Source organism: Micromys minutus (assembly GCF_963924665.1).
Source record: "Micromys minutus genome assembly, chromosome: 1".
NCBI classification, from domain to species: Eukaryota; Metazoa; Chordata; class Mammalia; order Rodentia; family Muridae; genus Micromys; species Micromys minutus.
In genome coordinates this window covers 61,541,409-61,561,672 of record NC_137969.1, presented here as the reverse complement: position 1 = coordinate 61,561,672, position 20,264 = coordinate 61,541,409, and the positions used below count along the sequence as shown (strand labels likewise).

At 39.9% G+C, this 20,264-nt stretch overlaps 1 protein-coding gene across 6 annotated transcripts in view; it reads right to left on the bottom strand.

Moving 5' to 3' along the window:
• ENAH (ENAH actin regulator) overlaps positions 1-19,470 on the bottom strand; it is a 114,292-nt gene extending 94,822 nt beyond the window's left edge. For all 6 annotated transcript variants that reach the window (XM_080909195.1, XM_080909197.1, XM_080909196.1 and 3 more), the window contains exon 1: positions 19,046-19,470. In XM_080909195.1, coding sequence (XP_080765321.1) covers positions 19,046-19,050 — 5 coding nt within the window. In that variant the 5' untranslated portion in view covers positions 19,051-19,470. The remainder of the gene's footprint in view (positions 1-19,045) is intronic.
• Positions 19,471-20,264: the final 794 nt, after the last annotated feature.

Genomic DNA, 20,264 nt, shown 5'->3' with positions numbered 1-20,264 from the left:
CACAATACCTGGTATGCCTGAGACATGAGGACTGTGAGGTCAAAGACAGCCTGGGCTACAATAAGTTTTAGGCTGGTCAGAGTTATGAGATCCTGCCTGGAAAACAAACAAAAAACAAAAATCCCACAAAAACCCAAGAACACCAAAAATGTAAAAAAAAATCTAGAAAAATACATATATTGCAGTGATTTATAACCAAACTAAACAGCAAAGTACAGTAAATATTAACTTTAAAAAGCTACAGAAAGCATTGCTCTTACCAAGAAACAAGACACAAAGTAATTTCAAAAGAAGGCAGCATAGCACAGTGGCTGAGAGCTCAATGGAGAACAAATACTGCTCCATTAATTGCTAGCTTTACATTACTCTGTCTTGGCCATTTGATATCAGAGGATACATGTTACATTGTATTAACTCTATTATGCTACAGCTTTGTAAAGACTTAGTACATGAGTTAAGTAAAGGACTGAAGAGAGCCTGAGCAGAGCTAGTCCTGGAAACCAAAGTTGAGGAATGGTTTGTGCCATGTTGTGCATCCACTTAATGCCAGTGGTTAAAGTGGCTTAAATGATAAATGTTGCCGTGTGATTTTTACAATATAAAACACATTTACCTATCACCCATGGAAATTACTTTTAATTTTTCCTGCTAAAAAGATGACTACATTCAATAAGATTTAAGTTTCAAGATTCCCATTTTAAAAAAATCATTTACAATTAACAATGTTACAAAATTCTTAAATATCAAAACTAAATCACAAAACATGTTACACTACCATTAAGTTGTTATGTTCAAAATATTTAACTTGAATTCTCAAACAAAAATCTACTCTGGAAATTGGTGCTATCTTTTCAGCAACAAGCCCGAAATACACCATTCTAACCTGAAACAACTTAGAACAGATCTATAAACTCTTCCAAGCACAAGCATTTTGGTGTCTTCCACATGCAGAAACACTCCACAAACCTTAAATACAACCAGTTATGAACAGCAACAAAAAAATCTTTAAATGTCCATTTTAAAATAAAAACTTACAAAATAGCCGCAAATGACTTACAAAATGAGCATGTGGTAAAAAGGGACAGAAAATACCAATTTACTATACCTAATACTAACTGACAATATTTGTTGCATAGCAACAAGATTCTGCAGTCTGAAAACAGTACAAGGCTCCCTTTCTTGATCTGCCAAGCCACAATTAACTCCATCAAGGTTAAGATAGCATGCAAAAGAATTTCATATTTGCGCATGCTACCAGTAAGTCTAATTATGTAATTTATACTTCTGAAACTACAAAATGGTAAATATAAATCTAAATTACCTAGAACTGTGAAATATTGTTATACCTTTACTCTCAATGTTTCTGTTCTTGCTGTTCCTCTTATTCAGCATAAAAAGAAAAAAGAAAAAAACCAAAAAACCACCAGATATAAAAAACCCAAAAGCAAACAACAAAACCTACTTAAGCTCATTTTGGAGCCATACTTCCATTTGAAAGCATCATCTAGGAGGCAGTTCTGATTTTATTTTATTGTGTGTGCATTGGTAGTTCCCACTAAGGCCAAAAAGAGAGAAACTACAATCTTCTGAAACTGGAGTTGCAGATGGTGTGAGCACCTTGTGTGTAATGGGTTTCTTGGCTTTCTTCTGCAAGAGCAACAAGTTCTCTTAACTGCTTAGCCAGCTGTCCATCTAGTTCTTAGACAAGAGGTAATAATGCTTGGGTGTACACATACACCTCTTGATTCATAACTTAATAGTAATAAATACTTTCAGCTGATTTTAAAAATTATAATTACCAGAAAGAACTATAAGCATTTTAATTCTCTTGGGATCTGAATTATCTCAATGAACTGTGTATGTAGGTAAACTAATATCACTTCAGAGAACTCAAATCCATCTCTCTACCTCAAGAACAAAGATTAAAAACTGCAGCTATTCCTATCATATCGATAAATAACTTCACTGTGTTGTGCTCTACTTACTTTGAGAATATTAAATGCCCCAATGTGTGACAGATTTAACACACACACAAAAAAAGTTTAAAATGTTTTCCCACACTTTCAAAGAAAGCCTTTAATGTCACAAAGTAGCTATTCCGCTCATAACAACGTATTGTCTTAAAAACATTAGCTTGTAAATCAATCTATACATCACAAAAGCATCCATGTATTCTTGATGTTTATTATAAATAAAGGCAATTATGTAGAATACAGACACAGCTTTGTATACACTGGTTCAGCCTCTGAAATAACCCTGTACCTTAGCCCCCATACACCAAATATCAAGCTACTGATCCAACAAAAACAAAAAAGTTCAAAAATGTGTAAGCTTGGAAATAAGACAAAGTTGTATTTCAAACAAGGTTCTCTCATTTACAATGTGCTCCAATGGAAGGGCATCCTATATACCAGCTTAGAATTAGAATAAATAACTTACAGGAAGTACATGGGTATTCATATCTTTTGTGAGATTTATTTTGGTTTTGGTTTTTTGAGGCAGAATTTCTCTGTGTAGTTCTAGCTCTCCTGTAGATCAGGCTGGCCTCCAACTTAAAGAGATCTCCTGAGTGCTGGGACTAAAGGCATACACCATCATCATCTGGCATGCTTTCCTTTACTACCCCTCACTTTAAAGCTCTGTAACATCTTGTCCAGTCTGCCATGAAAGAGGCCGTATGTTTAACAGAAACTATTCTAAGCCTCAGTTTCTCCAGTGTAAAAGAATAGTAAGAACATTGTGAACTTGCCTTTCAATGATCATCAGCAGCAATATGTATCAAATGTTTACTTTAAGAAATACTAAACATTGTCATATAGAATTGTTTAGCCCACTTGGTTCATACCAACAAGAGCAATGAGTTAAGGAGCTGGAGAGATGGCTCAGTGGTTAAGAGCATCCAGAAGTCTAAGTTCAATTCCCATAACCACATGGTGGCTCACAACCATTGGTAATGGGATCTGATGCCCTCTTCTGGTGTGTCTGAAGAGTGCACTCATACACATAAAATAAAATCTTAAAAATTTCAAAAATCTTTTTTCTTCATATAACTCGTAACATACTAATGACTGTGTCAATAATTTTTGTTTGGTTCTATTTTCAGAGTTCTGATTTTTCCCAAATAACTAGTGTCAAGGTTCAGAAATGTGTGTGTGTGTTTGTGTGTGTGTGTGTGTGTGTGTGTGCGCGCGCGCGCGCGCGCGCACGCGCACACACACACAACTGTGGGAATATCTTTCAGAAGTCCTGGGGATAATTTTTCAACATCACTTGTTAAATAGCAAAGAACCTTCAACCATAAATGATCTATCACTGTTCCTTCCTTTCTTGGGCTGGGATTTTTGTGGGGGGGAGAAATGGGGTGGGAATAGAACAGTTTCACTCTGTAGCTCAAGCTGGCCTCAAACTAAGCAGCAAATCTCCTGCCTCATCCTCCCTCATGTTGGAATTTACAGTTCCAAGTCAACACATCCAACAGACTTTTCACTTTTGTTGAAAATAGACTTCCTATGTACCCAAGAGTTTATTTTTAAACTCTCTTCTGCTCATTAGTCTATATGGGTTTTCATAACTGTAGCATTTTAGTAAGATTTTTAAAAGATACTACAGTTTGTGTGTGTGCTTGTGTGTGTATGTCTGTGTGTCTGTGTATACACAGGGTGCATGTGTGGCCATCAGAACTTGCAGGAGGTTGTCAAGTCTCTTTTTCCTATCACATGGATCCTGGGGATTAAACTCAGATTCTGTCTTGGTAATAAGTGTCTTGACCAGCTGAGCAATCTCACCAGCCCGCTTTAGTAGTTTTGAAACTGGTCACATGGACTTTCTACTTCTGCTCTTTAAGGCTAGTTAGGGTCCCTTGAAATTCCACTAACAATTTTGGATGGCCTTTTTTCTTTTCAAAGAATGTCACTGGATTTTGATAGGGACAACAGTGCCCACAGGTATCATTTGGGGTAGCACTGCCCTCCTAACAGTATCTATTTTCATTTATTTAAATCTTTTTTTTTTCAGAAAAATTCTATTCTCAGAATACATATTTTAACTCCTTGATTAAATTTACTTCTGGATATTTTATTCTCTTAGATACTACTGCAAATAAAACTGCTTTTTCTGAATTTATTTTTTGGATGGTTCATTGCTAATGCATAGAAACAAAATTGTGGTTTGTGTAATCTCAGACCCTACAACTCTGCATTTATTAGCACTAGTGGCTTTACTGTGATTCTTGAATGTATTTTTTTAGACACATATACAAGTTTCCTTCTATATCTGTCACTGAGGCAGCTTGTCTAACCAAAGTGAGATGAATGAGATCAAAGTTGTGATACATACCCAAATGGGAAACTCAGGCTAGAACTTGATGAGGTATCTCAGAATAAGACCTTACTTAGAAACAGGGTCACTGCAGAAGGGACACAATGTTAGATCCTTAATCCAGTATGGCTGGGATTCTTATAAAAGGAAAATGAATCACAGGCATAGTGGCACACACTTCCTGTTTTTGAGTACACTCTCTTCAGACACACCAGAAGATGGCATCGGATCCCATTACAGATGGTTGTGAGCCACCATGTGGTTGCTGGGAATTGAACTCAGAACCTCCGGAAGAGCAGCCAGTGCTCTTAATCTCTGAACCATCTCTCCAGCACCAGTACACACTTCCTAAAGCAAGGGCTGTACACACATTATATATAGTGAGACCCTGCTTCAAACAAATGGGGGTGGGTGGTGTTAATGGAAAGGCATATAAAAAAGACAAGTTCTATGACTAGAGAAGCAGAAAATAAAAAAGGTCTCCATAAATTAAAAAATAAAAAAAAAAGAACTCCATTCCTAAGTCAAGGAATTCGAGCAAAGACCAGAAGCTAGATACACAAAACACAAGAATCCCATCTGACTTTCTAACATACTAGGTCTATCTACAAATTTCAGACTAACAGTCAAAATCAACTTTTTTTCATTTTTCTAATACTCCTTCTGGTGCTGGAATTGAACACATTTTGCATGTACTAAACACAGATTCTATTACTGAGCAACACCCCAGCACTTAACACCAGCTCTTGTATGTTCCTAGCCTATTGTTCTGCCTTATATATTTCAGACTTAGACAATCATTCATACATACGTATGAGAACTCTAAATACACAAATCTGCTAAGCTTATTATGGTAAGTCTCAAAAATAAGGCAATTAACTATTAATCCTAATTTATGGAGAAAACTGAAATTTGGGATAGTCAATGTCTCAAAGACAATGTTCTTACTTTTAAAAATGTGTATTTGTGTGTGAGTGCCCACCAGTACCAGGACATTCATAAAAAGAGCCCAGAGGGCTACCTGAAGTTCTATTCTGTTGCAAGATATTTTATCACATTGTAAACCCTAAGACTGTGTTACTTACTGAAGGAAAAAATAAAACACTTGTTTGTAGTTGAGGTATGGCTCAGCCCTTAGGACAGAACTTCAATCCCAAACAATGAAGGTGAAGTTAGTTTGTAAAAGGAAGTGCCCATGTTTTGAAAGTGATGTCTAATTGAGTAGCAGACAAAGTGACAAATCAGAGAAAGATTCGACAGATTAGACTATGCCCAAATCTCATGAGGATAGAGAGAAAAGAGAGGCAGTCTAAGAGGGAGCAGAGCAGAGAGAGAGAAGAAAGAAGCCGTTTTATCAGGAGAATTTTACAGAGACAGGTTGAAGAGGGAACAAGCGAGACACAAGTGAAAACAGAATGAACCAGAGAATATAGAGCCAGAAGATTAGAACAGGTTTCCAGAGTTAGTTTGAGGCCAAGCAGAACAATTCAGTCAGAGCCACAAAGAAGCCAGATTAAATTAGTCAGCTTAGAAAGGCATTTTCGCCAAAACAGCTGAGTTGAATTAGCCAGCTGGAAATCAGAAAAAACTAGGAAGGTGCGATCTTATTCAGAGGCTGAAAACATTCTGGGCCTAGATAAGCTTCCAGGACTAGTCCTAGGTTAGCAGACCAAGGTAGTAAGCCTCCTAGTCAACAGGCAAGTAAGTCAGTCTTACCATGTGTGTTCTGGGGATTGAACCTTGGTCACCAAGCTTAGCAGCAACCACCTTTACCTATTGTACCATCTTGCTATCCTTCACAGGTGCGATTCCGTTAAACTTGACTACCTGCCCCACAAGAGGAAATAACTTGGGAAACCTCCTATCTAAAAGAATATATAAAACTAAAAGAAGGCATTCAAAGGCAATTCCCTGAAAGGGGAACAATATGCATTTACTTGACTGCAGCAATATAAAACTGAGACGGTGGCATGAGATTCACTGCACGACAGGCTGACAAAGTCAACCTCAAATACGCCATCACAAAAATACACCAAGTAAAGCAACCGTGAACTGGTTTCAATCATTCCACATCCTACACTGTATGTATTAAACATCCCACTGCACTCTACAAATGTAATATAACTATGATCTGACGACTACAAATACCAAGGATGTGATAAGCAAGACACTGAGCTCCCAAACTCAAAACTTTTTAAATAAAAACAAAGTGACTTTGCCAATCCATTACACCTAAGGGGTATAAATGCTACAGGAAATTTAAATGTCATGTGCACCTGCCACTCTTTAGAAGGAAATCAACCACAGATATGTCAAACATCCTCATGGTATCAAGTATTTTTCTGTACAGCTCTTGAAATCAGAGACCTCATCCCTCACTAAGTAAGCTAAGTACAAGGGAATGTGTAGTTTCTAAGCACGTCCTTCTGGGGGTTATCTTGTTGGGCTACTCTATTAACTTTGGAATCACAGAGTGAAAACAATCATGTAGGATTTAAGCCACGATAAAGAAAAGTTGGTCTTTGATGCTGAGAAACAGAAGACCTGGGGGGGTTGTGCAGAATGAGGCTGAGCTAGTTAAATCTGAATCAGGAAGTTCTTCTGACTTCTGTATGGGGACAAACTAGATAGGAGTTAAGAGCAATGGAAGAAATGAATCCAAAGTAATGTATTTGTGAAAATGGGAGAGGATAAAACAGACCAAAGGTCTTAATATACCTTCCAAGGCAGCACAGCTCTGAAAACAGTCCACCATCGAATCTCTGCCCCGTCAATCTCTCCATCACAGTAGGCATCTCATGCTGTGGTGACCCCCCCCCAAACACCATAAAATTACTTTGTTGCTACACAATAACTGTAATTTTACTAGTTATGAATCATAATGTAAATATCTGATATATCGAATTATCTAATAGGTACCCCCCCCAAAGGGACCATAACCCACAAGTTGAGAACCCCTGCTTTAAGGGGTTTAAATAGGAACAAATTAAAAACCCATCTACTTCCTCCAAGACTCACCCAGGTCCTCAGAAGTCAGTGAGCACTGCATTGTGTGCCGAGTGAGTATACCCTACCTCTATCCCCAGTGTCATGAGACAAAGTTTCTTTTTTTTATTGGCTTGTTTGGAGGTTTGTTTTCTTCTGGATAGGCAATGCCTCACTATATACCTTGGGCTGGTTTGGAACCCACTATAAAACCCAGGCCTCTTTTAAGTGTGTCCAAAAAAAAAAAAAAAAATCTCCTAATGTTTAATTAGCACTCTAGGTTACATGACATGCTCAGTTCATAACTGAAGACAACTAACAAAGATTTGATTATAAGGAGGTAAAAAGAAAATAATCTGAAAAAAAAGAATGTCCTTAGGAAAACTAAGTCTTAATCATTTTAGCAAAAAATGGTTTTATCGTATTAGAAAGGCTCACTATAGCATTAAAACTACGGTTCATACTCTGCAAGTTTGTCCTAAAAATTATACAAAAATATTAGGCAAGCAACACTTGATTCACTGTTCTTGCATCCTAACAATATAACATAGTTGCAACCATAGCAAAGTTTTTATAATTATGTTTCATTTTTCAAGATTAAATCCAAACAAAGCCATTTCTCCACATCTGTGCTACTGCCCTGTTATCTATGAAATGTTCTAGGCTAATTCATTCTACGTGGCCTTGTTCTTCATACCAATTATTTAAGGAAAATAAATACTCCTTATATATGAAATAGCAAGAAAAATTTAATTATTCACCCAACATCAAACTACAGATCAGTAAAAGTTAACAACTACAGAGAAACCCAAAAGCTTACTAGTAAAAACCGAGGCTCTAGATGAGAGAAAAAATAACATTTCTGCTGTATACTGGTTAAGCTGTCTCGGCCCCCATTCCCTCACCCACAGAGAGATATAAAGTCCCCAGTTTTTAGCTGCAAAAGCAGTGTCACCTGATGAAGTTTCTGGGTAGCGAGTACTTCATAACATTTTCGAACTTTATTTTTTTAAAACTCTAAGAAAATGAGACTATAAACACTAGCACTAGACTTAATTAACAAAGAAAAAATTTTTCCAAACACAAGACGTATGCTTTAAAATATAAATTAAATAATAATAGATAAAATTAAGCAAAACACATGCTGATAGTCCCAGCACTCTGAAGGCCAAGGGAGAATAGTCCCAACTTCAAAGCCAATCTGAGTTTTATCAGCCTAGGCTATTTATGAGACACCTCGTTAATTAATTAATTAAATAATTAATTAACTAACAAGTACTGGGGGCTTATATACACACTCAAGTAATCCTGGCATGGGGAAGCTCGGGGGGAGGGGGGCAGTCACAAATTTGAGGCCAACCTGGTGACAAGGTATGTTCCACACCAGCCTTGTGCTACCCAGCTAAAGCCTGTCTCAAAAAATACCTTTTTTATACGGTATGTGAAACTTAAAATAGAAAGTATATTGCTACACTTTCTGGACATGACATGTAAAATCTAAATAAAGGGGGAAACTGGAAAATATAAAATTATAAACCATCAGTACCCTCCCCTAACCACAGCTATCCACCGATTTCATATAATTCTAATTACAATCACGACAGATTTGAGGGTCAAAGGGTTATTTCGTTTTCACTAGCTTTGACAAAATTATTCTAAAGCTAATTTGAAAACAGAAACAGAAAAGCAAATTAAAATTTGAAACTAAAGAGCATCTTTCCTTTCTCTGATTAAAAGGTACTGTGAAGTTAGAATGGCTCCACAGTGAGAAGTTTACCATGGCAGAACACTTGACACATGCCTGAGACAGTGCCACTACAGAAGAACAAAAACAAAATGGCAGAGTTAGCCAGTGAACACAGAAACAATTAAATACTTATAAAAAATTCAGCATATAATATGAATATGGTATTTCAAGTCTACAGAAAAGAATAGATTGTTCAATAAATTCTCTAAGTCATTACATAGTTGATAGCTGAACCTTTCACTTACTCTAAAATTAATTTCAGATATTTAAGCAGCAGAAGAAAATATAGGTGACAATCAATTTTAACTTACAGAAAACAGGATAACAAAGACACTATCAAGATGATCTACTGATAAATTTGACAGGAAACTTAAAAACTTCTGAAACCAAATAAAATTAAAAGGCAGGTGGCAAACACAGAAGATGCACCTATCAGATGAAGGTCCAGACAAGTAATACCTCATATAATCTAGTGTAGTCTCCTTCAGTATTGATAGACTCTAGGTTTGAACACATGACTTGCCATTGCTAAGGAAATATAAGCAAACAGGCAGCAAGGAGAGATTGGATATGTATGCATACTGGAATGAAGGGTGTATTAAAGAAGCAGGTAGATGGGGCATATCCCATGAAACATGCTCTCCTAGTTAGCTGTAACTGTCAACCTGACACAGACTAGTCACCACCTGAGAAGACTTCCATTGAGGTTAGTTCAAACTGGAAGGTGGAGGATTGTCTTGACTATTGATTGAGGGTGGGGTGGACAGCACTGTGGGTGACACCATTCCCTGGGCAAGTGGTCTTGGGCTGTATAAGAAAGATAGCTAAGAAGCCTGAACAAGTGAGACACCAAGCAGCAATTCTCCATGCTTTCTGCTTCAGGTTCCAGACTGAGTTCTTCAATGATGAACTGTAACTTATAAACTGAAATGATCTTTCCCTCCCGTAAGATGGTATTGGTCAACATATTTAACACGGCAACAGAGATGAAACTAACTAAATGAAAAACCTAGCAGTCTTAGTAAGTCCAGACTTACTATTGGCAAACCAATACACCTTACACTAAATTTTGAGATCATCTGTTAGAAAGTAGTAGTTAACAGGTACAAGAGATACGCACTATAAAAGACTAGTGTCCTTAAGAATAACTAAATGTTTTTATATTTATGTACATATATACACACACACACACACACACACACACACACACACAATGGGGTAACACCTTTTCCTATCAGACTAACAATGAAGAATATAAGGACACTGGAACTCTAAATAAAGTACCATTATATAATGTATATCAAAACTTGGTAATTCCTTAGTCTGGTAATTGCTTCATCTATTATTCTCTCAAATGTTCATTGCACCCTTGCAGAGGACTGTACTGGGAAACAGAACTACAAAGCCTATCACAAATGACTTTCATAATCTTGATTATTGAATTTTATCCTAAGTGCTGCTAAAGACATTAGGAGGAGAATAACAATATTTAGTTTCCACTTCAAGATCATTCTGATTGATGAATGGAGAATGAGAGTCAAGCGTGGAAATGAGACAACTGTTCAAGTGTGCTAGCTGTTTTGCATGGTGTAACTGAATGGAGGAGGACCTAAGATGCTAACGGTAAACAGTAAAGGATATAGAAGCACATGGTGGTGCATGTTGTAATCCCATCACTTCAGAGACAGACAAAAGGATTTAGAGTTCCAGGCCAGCCTGAGCCATGAGACCATCCTAACTTGAAAAACAAAAAAGAGGAAAGTAAATAGTTTCTTGATTTTTTATTTCTAAAACTTCATCCTAAAATATGATCATATATAAACACAAAGGCATACTTACATGGAAGTTCACAGCAGTGAGTTTATGTTTGGAGACAGGATCTCATGTAACCTATGGTCTCAGTCTCCTGATCCATCATCCCCTAAGTACTGGAATTAGAGGCATGTGCTGCCTCACACAAAAGAGTTTGGAATTTAGCTCAATTCAAGAGTGCTTGTCTAGCAAGTACAAAATACAAAAGCAAGATACTAGGTTTGGTTCCCAGAACCAAAGAGCATGGGTTCAGGAAAAAAAAATATTAGAACAAATAATCTTTAAGTGATTAAGCAGACATGATCCATTCATCCAAGGTTATGGACTACTAGGAAGTCACTGAAAGATTATAAAGATGTGTATTTGATGCCAACAATTACATACAAAATAATCATCTAGTGTGTGTGTGTGTGTGTGTGTGTGTGTGTGTGTGTGTGAGAGAGAGAGAGAGAGAGAGAGAGAGAGAGAGACAGCAGACATGCAGAGATCAGGACAACTTTTAGTGGTTAGCTCTCTCCTTGTACCATAAGGGTTCCAAGAACTGAACTCAGGTCATCAGGCTTGACAGTAAGCACCTTTCACTTGCTGAGCCATCTCTCCACATTTTCAAGTTTAAATAATACAATCTTTACTTATACACACAAAACATTTACAACTGCAAATGTATTATAAAAAGCCTAGAAAGCTGTACAAGAAGGTACTATTATAATTCAAGTGATCTAGAGAGAGGGTCAGTTATTAAAAGGCCTACTACTATGCATGAATTTGGATCCTCCGAACCCACTTAAAAGACAACTAATTGCACTGCACCTACACAGGTTGGGCTGGGAGAGCAGAGACAAGTGTATTCCCGAAGCTTGTTAGCCAAACAGATGGATTCCTGGTTCTGTGAGAGGCTGTCTCAAAAGGGGAGAGGGGGCGAGGGGGGGACAGAATAGTGACAACAGAAACTAACTTCTGGCCTCCACATGCAAATACACACAAGTACACAGACACAAATGAGTACATCATGCATAAACTCACACTCCTATTTAGTTTGGATCTGATTGTTTAACATTTTTATACTTTGAAAAATATGTGCAAAATCTGAGCCATTTTTATAATGGAAAGGAAAAAGTCAATTCAGAAAAATCACCAGATATTTATTTGAACAGGAGTTTGCTCACTTTCTAAAAGTAATTAAGTAAACTATTAAAGAACAGTTTTAGATAAACATTTTAAATGAACATTTAAGATGCATAACTCTTACAGCATTAAAAATACTAAAGTTGAGTGTGGTGGTGCAAACCTTTAATCATTCAAGAGGCAGAGGCAGACATGGTTTATAGAGCAAGGTTACCAATTTTGCTTGTAGCTAACAGGAGATGAAAATATGGGAGGGGGAATGATGACATCTCAGGACTGCATAACAAAACAAACCCAGAAGGAGCCCCAACCCTTCACTGAATTGCAAAATGAGCAATTTGGACTCCCTTGAGATTTGACCTAAAGATTATTCATTTTCCTTATGTTCTAGAGTCTTTTTCCTAAAGTTTCTCCCCTATCTAATTGACAATGGCATAGAGACCAAAAAGGACATAAATCTAAAGAGTCATCAGTTAAAGTCTAAAAGGTCATCATTTGAATTCACATCATCACTACCAAGGTTGGGTACTCCAGCAGGCCTTTACCACTGGAAAAGTACTCAGTTCATTTAAAATGTCATCATGGCTATCTTATTCCCAAAAGACAAAGCTCTCACTGGTACCTAAGATTACTGTAAACAGACTCTAGGAAATCACTCTTCAGACTAAACAGTTTTCTAAAGAGCCTAGATATATGCGTCATTGTATTTGATTGGTGGTCTTAGCCATTCTTATTGTTTTTAGACCTTCAATTTTTTAATTTTGGAGGTGGAGTGTGTACCACAGATACAAATAGAGGTCAGAGGTCATTCTTCCCTTCACCCGAGAAGGTCCCAGGATCAAACTTAGGTCATTGGGCTGGGCACCTGTAGGCCTGCTGAGCCATCTCACCAGACTGTCATTTTTATTTATAACAAGGAAACTGCCCACTGTTAATTTAGCAGTAATATAAGACTCTAAAACTTGCTCAGGCTTCTCAAAGGCACCACTGTCAAGGTTTCAATCTAAGTACCTGCAAAGCTGCCTCCTAAAAAGGACAGCCCAATGGTATGTCTCCATCTGTCTTCTTCAAGAAAACATGAAGATGTCAATATTAATTCAAAGTAATAAAAGGGTCAAGGGATAATGTGTAAAAAAAAAAAAAAAAAAAAAAACAGCTAAGATTCTCTTTCGGTATGATCTACTCTAGTAAAAATAAATAAATATGCCTTAAAAATAATCTAATGCCTGGGGATGGAAGTTAAGCTATAACTCAGACACTAAAAAATTCACCCTTTAATATATATACAAGGTTGTACCACTAATTCAACATTTCACTTCAAAGAGAAGGCACATCCATATTCAAACATTTGCCAAACTTCCCATTCCTCCGTCACTCCTGGCAACTGCTGATATCCTAGTAGACTTATTCAGGATGTTGCCTTTGGAATCTAGCTCTCATCTCTTAGCATGTATCCATCCGCACAGTGGAATGTACCAATACTTCATTATTTTTGATGATTAAGTAATATTTAATTTTAAGGGTATTCCACATTCTGACCATTCAGGCACTTACATGAATGATGATGATATGAACCTGTGTGTGCAAGCTTTTTGGTAGACATGTTTTCATCTCTACGTTTCTATTAGTGAAATTACTAGATCATGTCATTCTAAATTTAAATTTTTGAGGAGCTTCAAAACTTCTTTCTTTAAAGCAGCTTAACACTCATGGCTTTTCAAATTCTTAACATAAACCTGTAAGATGTTAGACTTTCCTAGAAATAGAGGATTCATTCTTTCTAATCAAGCCGATTTTGCGTGCCAAATGTAACTCATTTGGAGATAACCACAGTTAAGTGACCTCTAAGACAACAAGAGTGATGGATTCTTAAGAAAAATCTCTAGCCGTTTCCTAGTCCCATTACCATCCCCCAATTGACAACAAAGAGCCCTCACCAGACCCCACTAGCCCTAAACTTCCACTCTTGAACTTTGAGAAAACAGTAATTCTGTCATGAACATCATGAAATACCAAACTGGTGTCTTAGGCACTAAAAAAGAGAGCAGTAGCACAGAAACAAGCTAAACCAAGAGACTCGTAAGTCTGTTGCTCAAATTTGAGTCTCTGATCAGACACTAAAGAACAGAATTAGCCTTATATCTAGTAATTTAGTACTTTACAATAAAGTCAAGGAAATAGGGTCCAAAGAGCTCTGGAGATAAACAAACCTGAATATGGGGCTCTGGCTAAGTCTAAGCTTTGGTAGCGAGAAAGATGCAAATTCTACATCCATTCTTACAGTAGTGATGCTGCTAGTTTTGTTTAAGTAATTGTATTAATACCTGTACCTGAAAATATGATACATCCTACCAGAGCGGTACCCAGTACAGTTCTAGAATGTTACAGGCACTCCAAACCTGTGACTGTGACTGTTAGCACGTAAAATTCTAAAAGAATGCCAAAGGCCAACACATTGGCATATAGAGAGTATTAGTTAAGTATTTTACTGGTAAGTATTAGATCCCTTAGAACTAACAAAAAGAGAAAGAGAGACAGACAGACAAGACACAATCTGGGGTTACTAAGGTATAACAAGGAAGACTCTTTAGCTCTTTGTGTTTTTCCATAAAGCAAACTCTCAAGCTTCTATTTAGTGGCATCTCCTGTGGTACCTCAACTCAGTTATCTTTATAACCTTTACTTCTTTTCAATTCCATCAATTTCAAAGAAGAGGTTAGGGCTTAAATATTTACTACCCAACAACTACACAAAACTGACATATCCCTTTCCAAATACCTCCTTACTCTCAAAATAAAGGTTAGGTATTCTTAAAGTTACACAATCACCCCTGCTCTAAAGCTGTACGTAAAATTAAACATCAAAGCAACTAATGCAATTTTTTTACAGTCCAAATAGTGCCTGCCTAATTGTTTATTCCAAATCCCTGAATATTATATAGTTAAATAAGTCATATCTACTTATCCATACATATATTCAACTCTAAAATTGACATTCCAAAAAAAAAAAAAAAAAAACAAAACAAAAAAACAAAAAAACAAAACCAAAAACCTAAAGCTAGCCTGGCAGTGGTGGTGCATTCCTTTAGTCCCAGCATTCAGGAGGGAGAGGCAAGTGGATCTCTGAGTTTGAAGACAGCCTGGTCTACACAGTGAGTTTCCAGGACAGTCAAGATTATATCAAAAACAAAAAAAACAAACAAAAAAAAATCCTGCCTTGAAAAAACAAACACCCTGAATATGTAGCTCCTACTTCTAGAATAAATATCTGTGGAAGAGTCACATATCCAATAGTTAGAAGCACAGGGAACCATGAAAGTGGAAACAGTCATGTGCATCGTTTCCTGGCCATGTATCTTAACACTATAATCCTTCGAAATAATAGGATCACCTTTTACCAATATGCTAATTAAGAAGACGGAATTCTGTCCCTTCATTGCTCCTCTTTATGTATTTTAAATTTATCATTACTATAAATTAAGGTTGCAAACCTATAAAGAAGTTTCAAAGACTAAACATATACAGAGAAAGAAAACGGGGGGAAAAAAGTTTCCTCACCTAACCAATAAGGCTGGGCATAGAACAGTTCAATAAGTAGCATTCCTGGAACCTTCTCTGGACCCATGTGTCAAGCAAACACTACTAATGAATGCATGGCATTCTTCCTCAATCCCCAGAAATGTATCATCTGCATGTATCTACTGGACTGAATTGGCAAAATGCAATGTAACTGACATCCTTAAATAAGGTCAACAAGAAAGCAAACTGGCCAAAAGTTTTGTACAACTAGTCTAAAATAAGTGTGTATGCCCAAACAAAGGAAGCACACAAAGCACCTTCTGTATTTGATCCTCATAACCCAGTAAAGAATCACCCAGCTATGCACAGATGTGTTCAGTTGGCAGAATGTTTGTCTAGAATGCCCTGCGTAGACATCCCAGTACAGCACAAAGCTATGGGTGCCGTCTCGAGCCCGTAATCCTAACATTCTGGTGGTGGAGGTGGGAGAACCAGAATCAAGGTCATCCTCATTTATACAACTGAGTCTCGGGCCAGCACAGAATACACGAGACCTGTCTCAAAAAGCAAATGAGTAAACTATATACAGCTTTATATATGCATACCTTTTTATCATTCATTTGTATACATAATATGTAACACTGTGGGTGTCCATGAAATGCTATGCTTAGCTCAAGGTCACTCTGTAAGTAGCTTTGGTCAAATCCTCATAACCAAAGTATGCTTTTTTATGTGACAAAGTCTGAGTATCTAGTATCACAGTAGCCAAGACCATACAATATGACACAAAAATGTCAATCCAAAATTTCCTGAGCTCTTCCTAGAAAATCAAACTACAGGGAACTATTTTAATTATAATAGGTTCTTTCTGTTTAACAAAGAGAGAAAACTTTGATCAATCGGTTTTTAGAAGATACAATCCCATACATACTTCTCAATCACAAAGAATCTTAACGTGTTTTGAAACATTACAAATGAAAAACAGTACAGAACCAAAAACTCAACAGGCTACTACAAATCCCTGTATGGTATTTTCGGTTTGTGGCTTTTTCCTCCCCTCAGCTCATTCATTGTCCTTTAAATACTAGACCACTTGTTCACCTCTAGTCAAAATCTAATAAATCTATATACAGCACTTTACATGTGAATCGTGCCTTAAGACTTTCAGGAATGCACAGTTCCGTTCCATATAAGAGTACGCTATGTGACAAAAACATTCTGTTCCTAGAACTAAAACATCTGAGAGATCTTACCACAACTACTCAATTCTGTAAGATACTTACGTATCACTTCAGAGTTCTGATCAACCTAATGGAAATTCCTACTCTTTCTGGGTGGCCTCTGGAACACCAGAACTATCCTTCACATGGGGTGAGAGAGTCCATTTCATTAAAAGGTTAACTTCCTACAGCAAGAGACTACCTCATACCAAGCCACCCTACCCTCACAGCAACCAAGCTGCACACACCAGCTACTGAACAGCCCAAAGCCTTTCAAAGTGAAAAACTAGCTGATCCTCTTTTCTGCTCTTAAATTATTCAAAATCAGCCTACAAAGAATTACTGTAGACTGTTCAGACTTCTCAGACCTGGGGAGGATGTTCTCCATTTACACTACTGGAAAAACTTCAGTGTGATTTCTCTATCTCTACAATGAATATGAAATATGGCAAGAAAACAGCTTTAAAAACAGAAGTCATGTTTTACTAGAAACCAGAATTTCTAAGTCCAGACGTAATTTACTGAGACAGTGTATGTTATTTAAGTTTATACTTCAAACTTTAATATATTTTTATAAGCTTTCAAATAGCTTTGATCAAATGCTAAAATATCCTGCTTTATTTTGTCCTTTTGATGTTTTAAGAAAATTACTCCAAGTCTGAAAAAAACTATAAGCTACTAACTTGCTCTGCAAGACCTATAAGAATCAAGTCACTAAAGTACAAATTACCAGTATGTAATATTACCTGACTGAACAGTCATGTATTAAACAGTTCCTGAATTTTCAGACCACCAGTAGTTTAGGGGGAGAAATGCACAAAAATATAACTGAAGTTTCTCAACCTGCATTTTACACAGATTAATCTTGGTTTCTATGCCATAATTACTTTCTAAACATTTGAAACATGTTGTGTGGAATCACCCAGGAAAAGGGGTCTCAGCAAAAACTTAACACTAACATAAAGATGTTACCTGGAATCGGAAAATTTCATAGTAAGTTTAAGTGAACACAGCACAAAAATATACTTAAAAGTGAAATGGGACTGTATTCAACCCTGATTTGAGGGGAGGGGGGTAATAAAAGCTAAAGTTTCAAACAACTTAAAATAAGGGGGGGATTCCAATGACAACATTTTCAGACCAAAGAGAAGGAATTTGTAGATATTATTCAAATCTCATTTCATTACATTATAAAGGTCTTGGCAAGTGTCGGCCATTAATCTTTAACACAAAGAAGATTCAAATCCAAATGAACCGAAAGACTATCTGGGAAGGAAGAAACGGAGTAATTTACTTCATCCACAATTGTTTAACCTAAAAGGGAGGCCTTTAAGGATGATAACGCAAAATGCATCAGCCTTCAGTCTACCAAGTCCCCTTTCTCACAAAGTATTGTACCAATCCAAAAGCAAGAGGTTATTGGACACAAAACAAGCTTAGGAAAGGCTTGGGGTGGGTGGTGGGTGGTCTCCAATGAATGACACACCACATCGTGGTTTATTCTCCTACACAACTGGAGAAACAAAAATGAAAAACATCACACCATATGTTTCACCGTATCAATCAAAAAGCATTCACCACGGTACATCCAAGTCTTTCCTTTGGGGCTGAAAAAAAAAAAATAATATGTATTGATTACAGAGGAAGGGAGCCGCTGTCGCTTCTGCTGCAATGCAACACTGCCTGCTACCAACCGGAGAGAAGGGCTTTCCAAACAAAACCCTCCCCCGCCCAGGCTTACAAACCTCAAACAACTTATCCCAGCCTTACAGTGTCCCCCGCCAGTGGAAACCTAGTAAATTCTCTCCCTTCCCCCACCATCGAGAAATTTCACCTTTCCCCGTTCCTTTGCTTTACCCCTACCAGAGGCACTTTATTCCCCGCAGAGATTTCAAACCTTTCAAACTTTCCTCCCCCCGCCTTTAATTAAACACTAGAGCTTTGTGCTAAAAGTGCAGGGAATTTTTACATATATACGGAAAATACCTGTTTCTCGGCAACAAGCGCACTACGATTATCGAGCCCCTCCCCATCTCCTGGGTTTCGTTAGCCCAGGCGGGGGGAGGGAGGGAGCTGGCATATTAAATTGAGGAATGGAAATCCTGGGTGAAAGAAGAGCATGTGAGGGAACACGGGAGGAGCCCCCTCCCCCAAATCAGGGAGGCTGGACAGGGCGGCTGGAGTGGAGAAACCAGAAGGGACAAAAGGGAGCGGGGAAGAGCCGGGAGAGCCGAGCCGGCGCCGCGGGCCGGGGCAGGCGGGTCCGCGCAGAGCGGTCGCGGCGCCGCGGCACAATGGCTGGCGGCCCGCGCGCCCCTCACCTCATGGTGCCGGCGGCGCCGAGGCTTCCCCGGCGCGGGAGACGCCGAGCGGAGGGTCTCTTCTCAGGCGGGGAGGCGGACGCCGCGGGGACGCGCGAGCAGAGGCGGCTCCGGCGGCCGGGCTACACCATCTCCGCGCGCAGAGGCGAGGCGCCGGCCCGCCGAGCGCGAGCGACCACGGGCTGAGGAGGGGGCGCGGGGCCGAGGCGCCGAGCGGGTCCCCCGGCGGCCGCCGCCTCCTCCGCCTGCGTCGCCGCCTCCTCCCCGCCGAGCCTCGTCCGCCGCCTCAGACGGGAGCCGCCGGGGCCACGCGCCTGTCCGTCCGTCCGTCCGCCCGCCCGCCGCTCCAGAGGCCGCTCCGAGTGCGCCGCTGCCGCCTCCGCCGAGGCCGTGAGGAACCGGCAGCTGCTGCAGCCGCGGGAGGAGAGCCGGGCTCGCCGCGGGGCGCCGGGGGCGGGGCGGCGGAGGAGCACGCAGGCGCCGCCCTCCTCCCGCCGCCCCCGCCGCTCCCGCTTCGCCCGCTCCCCTCCCCCTCCCCCTCCCTCCCTCCCGGGGCGAGGGGCGGTGCGCACGAGGGGGCTGCGGGGCGGCGGCTGAGGCGGCGCGGCGGCCGCGGCCCTTTGTTGCCGCCCACCGGGCTCCGGGCCCCCTGTGTTCGGAGGGGGCTCGGCGCGCCCGCTCTGCCCTTGACCTCGCTGTCCTTCCGCGGCCCTCCCGCAGCCCGGAGGCTGAGGTGAGGAAGCGGACCGCTGGGGGGGTGGGGGTGGGGGGCGTGACGAGCCGGGCGCGATCGCAGAGAGGACCCGGGGCGCGCGAGCCGGCATCACCCCCCTTCTGCGCGCCCCCGCCGCGGTGCGACTCCCCCACATCCCCTACCCCCGTGAGAGGCGGGGGTGTAGGAGAGCCCCGAACACGCAAAAAACGTGGCCATCGTCGTCCCCCGGATTCCCTAGGACGCCCCCCCCAGCGTCGGCCGGACCTGGGGACCGGGCCAACGCGCGCAACGTAGTGGGATGACTGCACAAACACGCGCTCACGAACACACACACACAGCTAACGCATCGGTGTCGGGAAACGCGGTGGCCCGAGGCACGCGGAACCCTGTGCAGCCGCGAGAGACGCAGCCCGTGGAACCCTTTCTGTCGTCACCAGCTGAAAGGGAATCCCGGCCGGGGGCGGGGAGGGATGGGAACTGAGGATAATTTTAAATGTTCTGTCT